The 16,894-nt window shown below is 41.7% G+C and overlaps 2 protein-coding genes across 12 annotated transcripts in view; one reads left to right on the top strand and one right to left on the bottom strand.

Annotated features, from left to right (window-relative positions):
- The window catches only part of palmda (palmdelphin a), a 24,289-nt gene extending 15,636 nt beyond the window's left edge, over positions 1-8,653 (top strand). The window contains exons 2-7 of one of the 3 annotated variants that reach the window (XM_024800011.2): positions 1,743-1,780; positions 3,068-3,182; positions 3,277-3,301; positions 3,388-3,471; positions 4,505-4,665; positions 5,470-8,653. In XM_024800011.2, coding sequence (XP_024655779.2) covers positions 3,075-3,182; positions 3,277-3,301; positions 3,388-3,471; positions 4,505-4,665; positions 5,470-6,432 — 1,341 coding nt within the window. In that variant the 5' untranslated portion in view covers positions 1,743-1,780; positions 3,068-3,074 and the 3' untranslated portion in view covers positions 6,433-8,653. The remainder of the gene's footprint in view (positions 1-1,742; positions 1,781-3,067; positions 3,183-3,276; positions 3,302-3,387; positions 3,472-4,504; positions 4,666-5,469) is intronic. The other 2 variants (XM_004575220.5, XM_023155309.3) reach the window with 2 other exon arrangements.
- LOC101473329 (uncharacterized) overlaps positions 1,304-16,894 on the bottom strand; it is a 60,318-nt gene continuing 44,727 nt past the window's right edge. For 6 of the 9 annotated variants that reach the window (XM_004575227.4, XM_076877090.1, XM_076877089.1 and 3 more), the window contains one exon: positions 10,849-14,897. In XM_004575227.4, coding sequence (XP_004575284.3) covers positions 14,808-14,897 — 90 coding nt within the window. In that variant the 3' untranslated portion in view covers positions 10,849-14,807. Of the gene's footprint in view, positions 1,549-10,848; positions 15,699-16,894 lie in introns of those variants that run through there. The other 3 variants (XM_076877088.1, XM_004575224.6, XM_004575225.6) reach the window with 3 other exon arrangements.

A 16,894-nucleotide genomic window follows, 5' to 3' on the forward strand; every position in this document is an offset into this window, starting at 1 on the left:
CCCCAGCCTCTATGGATCTTGTACTCAGAGCTTGTTCTTGTGCTGCCATGATTAGTGCCTCTGTGCTGTCTTTCAGTCCAGCTTTGTCCAGCCACTGGTAGGATTTCTGGATATCAGCCACCTCCTCTATCTGCCGGTGGTACATACCGTGCAGGGGCCTGTCCTTCCATGATGGTTCCTCGTCTCCCTCCTCTTTCTTGGGTTTCTGCTGCCTGAGGTATTCACTGAGCACTCGGTCAGTTGGGGCCATCTTCCCAATGTATTCTTGGATGTTCGTTGTCTCATCCTGGACTGTGGTGCTGACACTCACCAGTCCCCGGCCCCCTTCCTTCCGCTTAGCGTACAGCCTCAGGGTGCTGGACTTGGGGTGAAACCCTCCATGCATGGTAAGGAGCTTTCTTGTCTTTATGTCAGTGGCTTCTATCTCCTCCTTTGGCCAGCCTATTACCCCAGCAGGGTACCTGATCACGGGCAGGGCGTACGTGTTGATGGCCCGGATCTTGTTCTTACCATTCAGCTGACTCCTCAGGATTTGCCTGACCCTCTGCAGGTACTTGGTGGTTGCAGCCTTTCTAGCAGCCTCTTCATGGTTCCCATTCGCCTGCGGGATCCCCAAGTACTTGTAACTGTCCTCTATGTCTGCAATGTTGCCTTCTGGTAGTTCAATCCCCTCAGTTCTGACTACCTTCCCTCTCTTTGTTACCATCCGACTACACTTCTCCAGTCCGAACGACATTCCAATGTCATTGCTGTATAGCCTGGTAGTGTGGATCAGTGAATCGATGTCTCGTTCACTCTTGGCATACAGCTTGATGTCATCCATGTACAGGAGGTGGCTGACAACTGCTCCGTTCCGTAGTCGGTATCCGTAGCCAGTCTTGTTAATGATCTCACTGAGGGGGTTCAGGCCTATGCAGAACAGCAGTGGGGACAGAGCATCTCCTTGGTAGATCCCGCACTTGATGGTGACTTGTGCTATGGGCTTGGAGTTGGCCTCTAGTGTTGTACGCCACATCCCCATTGAGTTCCTGATGAAGGCTCTTAGGGTCCCATTGATCTTGTACAATTCTAGGCATTCCAGTATCCAGCTGTGGGGCATTGAGTCATAGGCCTTCTTGTAATCAATCCAGGCAGTGCACAGGTTTGTCAGTCTGGTCTTGCAGTCTCGGCTGATTGTTCTGTCTACCAGTAGCTGGTGTTTTGCGCCTCTGGTATTCTTGCCAATTCCTTTCTGTGTCCCGCTCATGTATTGACCCATGTGCCTGTTCATCTTAGCCGATATGATGCCTGACAGGAGCTTCCATGTAGTACTGAGGCAGGTTATTGGTTGGTAGTTGGAGGGGACCGGTCCCTTCTTGGGGTCCTTGGGGATCAGGACCGTCCGGCCTTCAGTTAGCCATTCCGGGTGTCTCTCGTTAACTAGCAGCTGGTTCATTTGTGCTGCCAGACGCTCGTGGAGTGCAGTCAGCTTCTTCAGCCAGTAGGCGTGAACCATGTCGGGCCCTGGTGCTGTCCAACTCTTCATACTGGAGACCCTTTCTTGGATATCTGCCAAAACAGAACAAACGAAACAGACTAAATTGTCAATTCCACTTAGAAACAAAATATTAATTCTAAAAATAAATCTTAGTTTGTTTTACAGAAGAACAGACAAAATTTACTAACTTTTGTCAATATCAAATAAACTGAGAACTAAAAGGAAATTCTCAATCTCTCCTTGTGTCACGGTTTGCCGTGTGGAGTTGGAGAAAGGACCCAAAAGGCGGCAGCTCTGGTGCAGGTGAGTATTTATTTACAGGAGTGGGTACAAACAGCAATGGTGGGTGAACATGAAACCGGACACCTAAACTGGGTAAACTAACAACACAAACCAGAAACGAAGATGCAGGGAGATCCGGGGAAATACACATGGAGAGATGCAGGGAGACCGAGGGGAAACAACACAGACGAACCAGCAACTACTATGACAGAAGACACAACTTAAATACACTCAGAGAACACAGGGAGGTTACACACTGGTGGGAACACAGCTGGGAGTAATTAACATGACGAGACTAGGGAGGCAAATGAAAACACTCACATAAGATGCAGACCTTCACAATAAAACAGGAACTTACACATGAAAGGACACAACTAAGAAACGCGGACTAGATACAGGAACACACGGGCAGAACAGAATAAACACTAAACAGAGGAAGAACAGAACCAAAATCACAAGAAGAGAAAACACAAAACGCTGGGTCAAAAGGACCCAGGATCATGACACATTGTTGTATAGCTGAGCTTTTCAAACAGTTTTAACAGTTACTTTAGTCTGACAAAAGCCGAATGACGAATTAGCGCTTCCAGTCAGAGATTGAGCATGCACCGCTTTATTGTGTTTCCAGACTTGCTTTCGGCACAATTTACAGTGCGCGCTAATGTTTTTTGTCAGACTTGAAATAGCCGAAATACCTTCACACTACGGGACTTCTGTGGCTCCTCCGTTTGACAAGCTCTCCGGCATTGGAACCATCATCTGTTTTCTCTTCAGTAACCTTCGGTCATGCTCTCGGTTGATTTTTCTAGTCAGCACACTCATTTTCTCCATTATCCGGGCGGCACGGCGGCTGGCTGCTTCCCAAACAAATACACATGTGCAGCTTGGCACTTGTGCTGTACGTAACAAGTCACGTGACGCTGCGGCTGTGATTGGTTCGGCTTTGCGCAACTTAATTTGGATTGGCTGTTCTTCTTTCTAAGAGGACCAGAGCGGTGAGGTCTATCGCAATAGTTTAATTTTTCTATCGAGGAAAAGTTATTTCGCAATACATATCGTTATCGTTCTATCGCACAGCTCTACTTGAAACAAAACAAAACAAATCAAAAATTAAACATGCTCTTTAATGCTGTAAAGTTGGGTATTTTAACAAGAGAGTCTATGAGGTTGCCAGCCTCAAATAGCCTTCAGAGGCACTGCAGTTTTTGTCACTTTCACATTGGCCACATTTTCAGGCCCAGAGGTTACTGTTTCTCATGTGATGTCCTGCCCTGTTACTACCCTGCTCTGACCCCTCTGTCTCCTTAGGATTGAAATGGAGGTGGATTCTCTGGAGAGAGAAGAGTCTATGATCAGCGTTAATGAGAGTTTTATCCTCAGTAGACTCAAGGCAGTGGAGAAAAGTCCGGAGGACATTATCAAGGTATATACAAACACACATTCTCACAGATACACAGGTGTAGTGTTGTGCTCCCTCTAGTACCTGTTATACTTACTGAGTTGTGCGTGTCTTCTAGGAAGCCCACAACAGCTTTGTTCCTGGTAAGTCATGTGACATCATTTGCAACATCTCTGGTGTTGCGACGAAAGATGAACCCAAGCTAACAGTTCTGTTTTTGTTCTTGCAGAACCATTACACATAACCACAGCAATCCCTGAATCCTTCTCCTCACCAGCCAGTGAACAGTGTGAGCCAAACACACCACGGCAGCGTGAGATCATTCATACATTTAAAACTGTTATACACAATAGCACTGAAATACACAAGAGTTTGCAAATGTAGAACTGAATTTATAGTGCTGTGTTCTGATAATTAATAATGGATTGGATTTATATAGCACTTTTCAAGGCACCCAAAGTGCTTTACAATGCCACTATTCATTCACTCTCACAAACTGGTGGAGGCAGCTACAGTACAATAAGTGCTTTCAAAAGATGTTTACGCCATCTTCTGTCAGCACAGAATGTGACGTCGCCTGGTTGGTTGTGGCTAATAAACCCACATTGGTTTATGTTAGCTAACTGGTGACAGAACCAATAACTCAGTGGAAAACCCTTTTGTGCTGCCCCTGGCTGCAGCAGTAAAACCAAGGACATACTGTCCACTTATACTGTCTGTCTCTTTAACAATAATTGGCTCCATTGTTTGGCTACATTCACTCAAACAGGAAAATCTGTCCTCATTTTTAAATTCTTTACAAACACACAGATTATGAGTAACAGCTGGATTTTTACGTTGTAAATCAGCCTTTGTATGTGTGTAGTGTTTCATGTCTGCTTTAATTTGGCGTTCCAGTGCGCTCTAGTTTTTGAGGATCTACCTGTGAACTTTGCACAGGTATCAGAACGCTGAGTAAAGGATGTCTATATGACTCACTCCTAGTTTCTGCACAAAAAACGTGATTCATCATTTTCCACAGATCTTTAAAAAGGACATCAGAAAGTCACATAAATGTAACTTTTTCACCTCATTAGTGCACATTCTTTCATCTTTGACCACACATCTATGTTTCTGGGTTCTACACATACTGTCCTGTATATGTTATATCAGATATACCATATCTCAGAGCTCAAAGCGAACTTTTTCCTCTGCTTTATTTTTATACATTTGTATCACCCATTGAGAATGACCTGTGGAGACTTACATTAACTAATGTACAGGACATGGATTGTGCTGTGCACCTGGACGGATGTCATGATAATCAGGATAAACTTTAACTGCATTAACTGCCCTCTGTGTCCCAGCTCTGTTTAACATGCAGCTCAATGTGGCTAAAAATACTCTGACTGGGGAGAGCTCAGTACTTTCTACGCCTGATGTTCTTCTGAAAGACTTTCACCAAAACACCGGGCTCAGGGTTCCTGATGATGTCCAGAAGTGTGTTTGTGCACTCAACTCTCAGCAGGTATTTTTATTATTCTGAGCCAAACCCTGACTTCACTTTAAGCAGTGGAGGTGCATGCTTTGTTTTATTCCATTTTAGCTTTGAAACAGATTTGTATGAGAATATTAGCTCCCTGTAACTTTTGATTAGTGACCCTAATACTCCACAACTGGTAATAATGACACCAGCATTTTTACCAAAGTCCCAGTAGCTGCGACTGGCACAGAGCAGTGGACTGGGTGGGGCTAATGTTACACTGGATTAATGTAAAGCTATCTACCTGGGGTGCCAAAGGCAAACAAAGATTTGTTGTATATGATGAATATAAATGGAGGCATGCACTATATCGTTTCTCTATTTCAAGAGAGAGAAAACTACAGTAATGAAGGATGCAGCCGACTGTCGTCTGTTACTGTTTGAACCATCTGCATGGTTCTTAGTTGGTTTTTCCTTTGTTTAAATCTTTATTTTAATAAATCTCAAAAACTATGACAATAAATAAAGGAGCAATAATCCACTGTCTCTTAACTGAGTTCTGTATCACATAGTAGCAACTCCAAATCCACAGTCCTGAACTGTGGCCTCACTTAGCTGCAAAACAGTCACCCACACGAATAAAGCCCGTGTGTGGGAAACACTGGCATGAACATCTCAAGCTAATATAGATTTCTGTTAGCAATTCTGCTGACAAAGAACAAGCATTTTAGCTGTACATGTTCCTTTTCAAGTAGCTCGTGAAGTGACATAAACAGAATGCGTCATGTTAGCTTCTGTTGTGTTTGAATTTCTTTCAGTTTCTGAGTCCTGGTTTTTTTGTACTTCTAGGCATCACGTGGCCAGAATGGTGTTTCTGAGCTATCGGCCAATGAGGTGGAACATTTACTGAGAAATGCTACAATGCATGGTCAAGCAAAGCACCAAAACTGGAACAGGGTGGAGGAGCATGACCTCAGGAAGCAGCCAGGACACTATGATGTCCTGCAAAGACACAAAGCAGAGAAAGACTTTAGCTCCAACGAAAACAGCCAAAGAAACCCACACAGTGAGCATCACTACTGTAACCAGGACAGCTGTCTTATCAAAAATGAAGGCAGGAGCCAGCAAAGCAATCTGACGGAAAGTTGTGTGACGCGCCTGGATCACTATGGCAACCAGCGAGATTGTCACTGTAGTTCATATCCAGTGACAAATTGTCACCGTCTTCAGGAAGGCGGGTCTGCAAGCCACCAGCCCAGTGGCATGACCAGAAGCAGCAGCAGGATCACTGAACCATCCAGGTGCTGCGTACCTCTTAGAACACATGACCAGGAAATACTAACACACACACGCTTCAGCTACACTCCCTGTTATATTCCTGCTATTGATTATATCAGTGAGGAAGAACATTACCGCCCATCATTGTACCAGTCAAACAGACAAACTGGGAACAGACACAGAGCACCCCTTACTGGAGATGACCCTCCTTGCACAGTCCTTAGCGTCTTGGACACTGCTGAGCCAATCACAGCCATATTCATGGGTTTTCAGTCAGCGTTGGACGAGAGCCGGCAGGTTCGGGAGTTTGAAGGTTCCCTCAAGGCTGAACTGGTCATTGTTGAGGACGATGAAGACTATGATGACAGCAACATGAAGGAGAAGAAGAGCCACGGGCACATTCCAAAGCCAAGCGCAAGCAATAGAGCTGCTGCACACGTGCAGGGACTTGGAGACGGACACAGAGAGAGCGCGGTGGGACCAGGCGTCAGAAAGATCCGGAACAAACAACAACCGTGCTGTAGTGTCTGCTAACTGAAAGCCTTCTTTTTTACGTGGTGCTGCCTAAAATGACCGATTCTCCTCGAGCGCTTAGTGACCTTTTGTGAAAGGGAAGATGTGAAATCATCTCCAGCTAATAAACATGTGACACTGTAACTAAAGAGCCCTGTTTAATTTGGTCAGTCTTTATAACGTGTTCCCCACGTATCACATACTGCTGTGTGTCGCTGTAAGTGGACTGTTTTTATATAGCGCTTTTCTGCTTCTACTTCACCAAATCACACACAATCACACAAGCACTGTTTTCCATGCTAACAAGTACTAACAATGAATGAATGAATGAATGAATGCATCAGAGAGCAACTGGGAGTTCAGTATGTTGCCCCAGGATATATATGCTACAGATTAATGTAAAATGTAAGATGACTTGAAAAGATTAACCCACAAATCTGTCATCTGAAGTTGGAATGCATGGAGAAAAAAGACAAACCAAAATAAATCACTTTGAACAGGATTAAATCCAAGTGACACACGTGTTCTTACTGCACATGTGCTAGCAGTGCTTTAGCATGTCTGCTCCTAGCTCCCAGTATTCAAAGCCCAGGCAGCTAGCTTTAACCTCTCAGAATAACAACTCAAAACTGTACTGTTTAACATTTACTCATTTCATTGTTACACTGCAGAGCTGCTGGTTGTGACAACGAACAGCAGAGCAACACCAGCATGATGATGACTGGACTGTAAGATGCTTCACTTTTACTGCTTCAAAGCACTCAAATAAGCCCAGCTCTGATCGTTAGGATTAGGTTTGGACAGCATGTTAGCCTGAAGAACTTTGTAGCTTCATGCATGTTTTTGTTTTGTTTGTTCCCAAAAGCCTACGACAGTAATAAATTAACCAAAATTACGCATTTCCAAGACGCAGCTCTTGATCTGTTGAGGAGAGATCACATGATCTTGATATGATATTTTCCATATGTTGACAATGCACAGCACAATTTTAAGAGTCAGAACTTTGAATTTAAAAGGCTTTTTGTCCGTTTTCAACCAATAAATCATGAAGCTGATATTGAAGACCGTAATGGATGTAAGCTAACATTTAATGGGTAGTTACCATGACCCCAATCTAAAATCCTTTATCAGAATGAATTCAAAACAATGGTTTACATAGACACACACAGACACACATGGAGGTAATAACATTAATGATCTTCTTATAGTCCTCAGGTCCAAATTAAACAATATTACAGAACAAGCACATGTTCCCATAGCAACAGACACAATATTAGGTTTGACCAGTGGAGCGCACTGTGGCTCCCTCTGCTGGTAATAACGGATTGGAGTGACCTACTTCAGAATGACTTCACACTGTGTTGAATGTGTCAGTGAATGTTTGCATTACTTTCCTGTGCTATGCAGCATATTCTGTTCTGGGCTGGCCCACGTGGGTTTAATAATACCAAAACAATATCAGCTGATAAATACTGAACAACAACCGGATGGACAAGTGTGATATTTGTTATAACTGGATGGACTGAGCTGCACAACAGCAGCATGACTGCATTAGCATTCACAGCTCAGGTGCCAATGTTTCAGTTGTGCTTTCTCCAACTGGAACATTTGCATATGAGAAACAATATTCATCATTTCCTGACAGTGGAAGCTTAAACATCTGGTTTGTAAATACCTGACAGTAAAATCATAATTTTACTGTCATCAGCATTTGTAAACCCTTTCGTTCTGATACGGTGTCTGTTGTGATATTTTGATACCATGGTAGCATTTACAGGATATTGTTTTATAGTGATATTATACAGGAAAACTGTTACTCAATAAGGCCCATTTACTAGTTGTTTTTCTCTTTCTCTGTGACCCAAGAATTGATGTGTAAGACTCACAGGCTGGTACCCCAAGGTCGAAAATACCACAGAGACGAGACCACTTCCTTACTCCCATCCTCCCTTCCTTATCCTTTAGAAAAGAGCTTGTTAAAGGCCAGGTGGTTTGTTTCAGAATTCACTAATGAAAGAACTCTGTATTCTATGTCTAGGAGTGTATTTTGCTGGGATGATCATAAATTGTAACTGAAGAGATAAACTACACAAAGGATACTTCTTTGCTCACAAGGCAGGAAGACGTTTCCTTATTTGGTCTGTACCGGTTTGAACTGAGAACATGCTGACACACGAACCTTTTTCCTCTATATAAGCTGTTGTCTGATGAATAAACCTTTGAGTTGATTGTGGGAAAGCAACCTGAACAGTTTCTGTCACTTTGTTCTCCTAACTGCTCCCGACGTCGTAACTAACCCAGCTGAACGGCATACCTGAGTGTTACTTTGAATAATTAGGAGTATTATAAGGAAAGGACAAAACTCTGCTTATCGCTCACGCCACGGAGGAAACCCGGGACGGAAATTTCCTTCAGTGTCCATTCTGATAGTGCCTTTAAACATTTGGGTGCAGTGTGTGAGATGACGAGCATGTAGAAAGCCCTAGAACAATGATGCTAATAAACCAGCTCATCCCGTGTATGCTGCTCTGACCATTTAATGCGTGTGCGACATTAATCCTGTGTGACACGAGTCAGCTCAGACGTCCCCACAGAGTCACGCTGGATATCACTCTCTGTTAGTCGCTCGTGTCATTAAAGAACTATCCACGAGTTTAACGTCATTAATGCAGGTGCCCGTATCACTGGCTTTGGCACACAGCCACCATTATATTTATCAGCAAACACAATGAAACTGTTTGTGCTGTGGCAGGCAGGACGTGGACCCAAATGCAGACATTCGTGCACGGAAAAACAAACTTTGAATCGGCAGCTTTATTTGCTGGAAAAACCCTTCATGATATAACTTACAGAAAACAAAGCAAACACCTAGAGTATAAAACTAAGAACAAAACACTGCGAAACTAGAAGCGTAGAAAAACTGAAACCAGAAACACGGAGCGACTTACAGCACATGAGGAGGTACGACGTGACAAAGGGCAGAGGAAAACACAGGGCTTGAATACAGTAAAGAGGGAAACTGGAGGGAAACACAGCTGTAATCTGATTACTTTTTTCAGGTAACGAGTAAAGTAAGGGATTACTATTGCAAAAACGGTAATTAGATTACCGTTACTTTCCCGTAGGAACGCTGCGTTACTAAAACCGTGATTTTTTTGCGAGAATGTCTCATGACAGTGACGTAAGCGAGCACGACGTTCGTGACAACAGCTGTGTGCAGATCAACAATGGATTACATATCGAGTGCAGAGAGAGTATGAGCGTGCAGCGTTTAAAGCGTGGAAGTACTGACCTTACTTTGAGTTTGATTCCATAAAAAGTGACAAAAACATTAGTGTCCGCTGTGCGTGGGAAGAAAACTTCTTTTTACAGCGAAAAAACCCCTAAACTTCCAACAAGCACCGAGTAGCTACGACGTAATGGGAAACTCACAGAGACACTCGCGGATTCTTCCACTGACCGCGGCACACCTGCACCAGGGTAAACCTCCGCCTACCCCACTCCTGCTTTACAGGTGAAAATAGAGCAACAGGACCGCTGAGTCTTTGACTTTATTTATTTTCTGCTGTGTTTTACTTGCATCTATTTGAAAGACTGAGTGTAAACACAAAAAATATTTTATTTTATGTGCTGGAATGTGCAGAAAATAGGTTTAAATGTTAAACTAATTTCTTCCAGTCAGAGAATGTTGCATATAATTAAATGTTTGCTTGATGCATAAAGTTAAAAGATTAAAACTAATGAAACAAGTTAAAAAAAGAGACTTTTCCATTTGATTACATTTTGTATGATGGATTATGCAGAAAAAGTAGAATTGGGCTGAAAGATCTATCACTTTATCACCTATTCAGGTTGTAAATCGTGTTTTTAAAAAGTAACTAAGTAATTAATTACTTTTGAAAATAAGTAATCAGTAAAGTAACGGGATTACTTTTTTGGGGAAGTAATTGGTAATTAGTTACTGATTACTTTTTTATTGTACTTGTCTCTCAGGGACACTGAAGCTTGTTGGGGTCATGCCAGTTTTCAGCATGGACATTTTCAGAATCATGTTATTATTTTTATATATTGTCATTATATGGAGAAGCCTAAACAAAACGAGATTAGAAATTGTCACGACCATGTCTGCTGTAAAAGTGTGTGTCTATGGTGATATCCCATAATAAATGTGCTTCATCCTAATCCGAGTGGGTGAGTCCCACCCTGTGAGTCCCACCCTGTGAACACACAGTGGAAATCTGCAGATCCAGACTCCAGGTTAGCTCTTCTATGCTTTTTGTGTTATTTTGAAGTACATTTCTCCTGAAAGTGTTTAGAACTAAAACAAAATTAAGACCAAGTACAGCTAAATATACAATGCAGCAGTTCACTTCGTTTACTTGGTGTTTCTAGTTGTGTAGGTGAATGTGGTTGATGGAGAATAAAGAAACGCTGAGCACCACTCAGGAGTTATGCTTTATTTAAGATCACCACACCTTTATTTGGCAATAATAAATGAGTGAATGTGGATGCAAACAAACTAATACACATAAATAACACGTATGAGGGAAACATCTGTGACTCCACACTGAAGATCGGACCTTTGCACCAGCTGAGAAGTACATCTGAAATCTAAATTCAATTTATTTCCAAAACTAAACAAAATTAAATGCAAAAACAACAAAACTTAAAGTAAAACTGCAGCCAGGTGTGGATGTGGACTCAAATCCTTGAAATTACAGGCTGATCACTGAGTGCACAGTACAGTGTAATCCAGGTTATAATACAGTATCACAGCAACACAGAAACATGCTGACCCTTCATCCTGTTCTCACAGAGTGCATTCAACACATCTCAGAATTCATAACACAGAGATTTAAGCAGCATATTCAGACTTCCCAAAGCATTAACACAGCATCTAAGTGCAGTCTGCGACCTCTGTGACCTCTGATCAGGGGGTGGGGGTGTACATTTTGCACTTTGAGTTGAATTTTTAGTTGCATTTGTTTTCTGTATTTCAGTTTCCAATATGTGGTCAGCAAAAGGCCATTTCTAGCAGTAATAACTGATATATGTGTGAATAATCCGACATTATTATTGTAGGGTCTACCTTACAGTGTTGTTTGATGCTGTATAAATAAAATTGAACTAAATCTCCAACAAAAATCTTTAGATGGACAACACTGATGTATTAATTATCCTGGTAATCTAACCAGGTCTGAGCCATCGTAGGTGGTAGACCTACCTTAACCGTATATTTTGGAGTAAGGCAAACTGAATGTTTTGGGGAGGAAAAAAAAAAGAATAGTTGTGACAGGTTTATTAAATTAGGACTATTTTCTTTGTAGCATGGTTGCTACTGCTTCATTTCCACGAGTCACTGACAGTGTATCCAGGGTCAGGGGTCAGACGCCAGTCAGCATTATCTTTGGATTGAAGTCGTCTACTTTCATTCCAGAATTCCAGCTTTCCAGTCAAAAGCTTTTCCAGCTTTTAGCTGTTCCACAAGGGTGTGTATAAAGACTGTATATAAAGATGGGCATAAAAGCTGATGCTGTTCACTACGGCCGTTATTGTTATATTACAGCTTAACTGAAGCCAGTGATGGTTTTGTGGTCAACACCATCTTTTCAGGTGGAGGTTAACATTGCCAGAATATGTGCAGTGCGGTGGAGTAGGCGGTTAACAGCTGGAAGCTGATTGGAGGAGATACATCACCAAAGAGCCAAATGCACTGTTAACATTTGAGCACTAATATTGCTACATGGATTTAAAGGAAAATATTAACTGAGTGAAAAATCTGAACAACATAGTTCCTTATGTTTATTAGTAACTGGCCAGTGTGTTAATCACACAAGACGGAGCATGTCAATCAAGCACCTAAAAATGGACCTCTGTCTTATTTAAAAAATTACCACCAGCATACTGATCAGAGTGGCTGGTGAAAAATACTCAGTGGGAAAGTTTTTTTGCAGCCTTCTATTAGCAATCTTTCTATTTAAGGTACTTAAAGCTTCGCCTTCAATTTCAAGTTGAAACTATAACACCTAGTGTGGATACAAAGCTAATTATAGTATCTAACAACACCTTCAGCACTTGAAAAGTAGTATTACTTTAACATTGTCATAAAAAGTTGTAAATGTAGGATTAAAATATTAGGAAGGTAGGGCAGAAGGTAAAGAAAAGGTAAGCCAAACTACTATAATCTACTGAGCTGTGGATCTAGCTTCAGGTTGCACAGTGACTCGCAGGTTTAGCTAGGTAGTTTGAGATACTGTAATATAGTTTATTCAGTAATACACTGCAGTGTAGCACAGCTAAAATAAAGTGATCCCAAACAATCTGCTGCATTCCTGTCTGGTGTTGTTCCCCGTGACAGAGAAATCCTGCATCCTGAGCTGACTTGAACGCACCTTTTATCCAAACTAGTGGACGTACTCTGGAGTCATACTGCAGAAGCCAGAGCCACTCATGTGTAAGTCCCATGTGTAAGGAGGATGGATTGGTATGCACTCGTGCACATACGCACACACCACACGGAAATATCAGCTTCTAAAAAACATGGAAAGTTTTCAATAATCTTACCATCACAATATGTTATAAACCTTTTACAAATAAAAGTTTTAAGAATTTATAAGCACTGCTCAGTTCATAAATATATGCAGCAAAAATACAATACGATAAATCTCTCTTTGTAAGAATCAAGACAGGCGATAAAAATCTGTAAAAATATTGACTAGATCTTGTGGTCAGAGCTGTGACGAGCCCTCGCCTCCATAACTGTGGAGCCATACAGGGTTTGGCCAGGTTGTATCACTCCAAGAGAAGCGTGTTTGTCTGGGGATGATTATAAAGCTCAAACAGCACGGGGACACGGCCGTGCAAACGTTTGTTTCAGCTTGAGATCTTTCATCCATTTTATAGATGGAAGTTGTTGGTGAGGCATTAGCTACAAGCTATCTGGCAACATATTCGAATAACTGTTGTCCTCTTTTAACTTTTTCACTTCTCTTCAGTTCCATTGCACAGTAATCCTTTTCCTGAGATACATCTTTGTTCCTTATTTGTTTTACTTCAGGATGAAACACAGGCTCTATGATGTCCATTTTTTGTATGATGGTGTGAAGTTAACCTAAACTAATTAACTTATCTACAGTCTAGATAAGAGTAGACTCCGTCCTTATACCTTGGACTCTCGGGGGATAGCTAGGCTCATGATGGAAAAAAGCCTGTGGCACACACAACAACACAGGTTGCAGAGCAGAAATTACACATTTTCTTTTGGTTCCTAAAGTAAAAAGGCTGTAGGCCAACTACTGAGAGGATGAAAACAATACAGTGTGGATGCCAAAGGCAAACTATTAATGTTTAAAACTAAAGGGGGAGGATCCATCATGCAAGGGCAAGTTTCCCTTTATGAGCTGCTCTCATCGAGATCATGCAGCCACTTAACAGAAGCTACTTAAACTGTTTAAAACACTAACAGCTTTCCTCAAAATTGACACGTGTGCCAATAAGGGCCTAAAGGAAGGTAGAGTGTATATTTAACACACTGATCAGAACCTGTGCTAACAGCTGACCTTCATCAAAGAAGCAAAAGTAGCTCTTTAGGAAACCTGGGACATCCAAACTGTTTGGATCAATGGCTCATTGTAACACTTCATTAAGGCAGTGATTTTCAAAGTTTGGCGTGGCACCTTTAAAATACATGAACTGTTATTGTGAAGAAAACAACATGCAACATCTTGTCTGCATCTCTGCAATGCATAGCTACAATATTTTCACATATAAAGTCATTAAAATCGAGCATGTGACTGCCAAGAAGTAAAATTGAAAATCACTGCATTCGAGTCAGTCATTCACATAAAACAGATGTCAATAAATAGTTCTACTAGTGCCTTAGCTCAGCCATATCTAGTTATCAAAGTGCTGTAAATATCATATATCGAGGAGAAAATCACAAATGTTAAAATGTGAAAATTCACATTAAATATCACATGTTAAAACCAGTGGGATTAGCATGACTGCAGATTAAGACTTATATATACTTATGTTTGTTATACAGCTTTAGGTAATCTGTCCACAGGAATTATTATATAAAGGAAAAAGTGACGTTACAGGCAGGTCCAATGTGTCGGACTCTTTTAGATAGTCTGACTTTTAAAGCCACTGAGACATTGTGAGAAAACCAGCTCAGGTAAATTACTGAAATCATTGAAACCGAGAAACAGTTCTCTTCTTCTGTGGTGTCCAGGTGAAAAACCCACATTTGAGCTATAACCCATAGCTCTGACAAATGTTGTAAAACACATTGGCTGCCGATACAAGGGACTGACTGAGAGCAAAACTAAGGAAGAAACAGGCAGGGGACTTGATTTTGGCTTTTACAATGTCTGACAGCTGAGCAGTACCGTTGCTTACTTCTTCTGATTGGCTAGTAGGGAGGCCTCCCATCGTTGTGCCATGGCATTTTGCTGTCGAGGCACTGAAGAGAGGGAAGGAGGGAACTGGAGGGAGGGGAAGACTCAGCTGAACCACTGGAGCAAAGATGGATGGATGGATGATGGAGGATGGATGGATGGATGGATGGATGGATGGATGGATGGATGGATGATGGATGAATGATGGATGGATGGATGGATGGATGAATGATGGATGGATGGATGATGGATGGATGGATGGATGGATGAATGATGGATGAATGATGGATGAATGATGGATGGATGATGGATGGATGGATGGATGGATGGATGGATGGATGGATGGATGATGGATGGATGATGGATGGAGGATGGATGGATGGATGGATGGATGGATGATGGATGATGGATGGAGGATGGATGGATGAATGATGGATGAATGATGGATGAATGATGGATGGATGGATGATGGATGGATGGATGGATGGATGAATGATGGATGAATGGATGGATGGATGGATGATGGATGGATGGATTGATGGATGATGGATGAATGATGGATGGATGGATGATGGATGGATGATGGATGATGGATGGAGGATGGATGGATGGATGGATGATGGATGATGGATGGAGGATGGATGGATGGATGGATGATGGATGGATGATGGATGGATGGATGGATGATGGATGATGGATGGAGGATGGATGGATGGATGATGGATGGATGATGGATGGATGGACATTAGAGAGAAAGAAAAATGAAGAGAAGATGTAACAGAAATGCTGGATAAAGTGATGCAGGTGTAATGGTTAGATGAAATGAGGTAAATAATGAATATATTTGCTAAATTGTGAACTGGTGAATGAAAGGTGCGATCAATCCAACTGATTGATGAGTCAGAAAGGTAGGGTAAAAAATGAGTGAAACAATGTGTATGACATATACAATGGGTGATGTACAAACGAAAGTCAGAGTGACAGTTTAAACAGCATCATTACATTCTCTGCTATCATGCACTCTATAAACCATTACTTTGAAAATGACCATTTAACTGTTTGACAGCAACTGTATTTTAAAATAAAAGAAAGTTTAGAAATCATTTGTTTGTGGCCACCTTAGAAGCCTGTGGTACATAATCTGCTGATGAAGATAGAATAATCATATTTAAGCATTAAATAATAGTGAAAATTGTTTGAGGCGCATTCATGGTTTAGTCAACTTAGAAAGATGATAAGAGAGAAAGAGCCTAGGTAAAGTAAGCAGTTATTAAAGTTCCTGCATTTAATGCACTTCATATGGGGCAGCTATGAATTATTTTTTCTCTGATGGTTAAAATTTTATTTCTGAAGAATTTCTCGTTAAAGTTAAAAGAAAACCTCAATTTAGCTCTGACTCTCTGTCAGCCTGGCTCCGGTGCTAAAAACAAACTCAGGGTTGTTCTTGTTATTAGTGACTAGGGCTGCCACTAATTTAATAGTCAGTGCGTCGTTTGAAGCTTTGCAAGATCCTGAAAGACGCAGGAATAAGTAGTACGATTTAAGTGTGTAATAACGGACTGAAACAGAAGATGGCAGCACTGCATGTACAAGGATGCCAGCTGCCGTTAAACACCGAAGAAGAAGAAGCAACTCCGGTATCGTAGCTGTGTCCAAATTCAGAGGCTGCATCCTCCTGAGGCCGCATTTGTAGGCCAAATACGTGACAGCAACACGACGAAGGCTGTCCAAATTCGTAGACTTCTCCAAATGCGGCCGACAAATGCGTCCTTCATTTCCTCCGATTTGAAGGAGTATCCTTCGTGGCCCAACCTATCCCAGAATTCATAGCATTTCCAACAATGGCAGCATACTTAGTTTTAATATTACTCTTATACTCTGTCTGGGTCACAAAATAAACTTTTAACATATTTTCAGGCGAGAATGTAGCTGTGTAAACTTCAAATATCTGTTCGGTTTATCAAGACATCACATATTTGTAAAAGTGACGTTTTCGGAGACGTCTGTTACCCACCAGCTCGATAGCTGACCGGGAGTTCAAGGCTCACTAGAGCCGACGAGAACAGCAAACTCCCGGCACATTG

Source organism: Maylandia zebra, linkage group LG18 (assembly GCF_041146795.1).
Source record: "Maylandia zebra isolate NMK-2024a linkage group LG18, Mzebra_GT3a, whole genome shotgun sequence".
Lineage (NCBI taxonomy): Eukaryota > Metazoa > Chordata > Actinopteri > Cichliformes > Cichlidae > Maylandia > Maylandia zebra.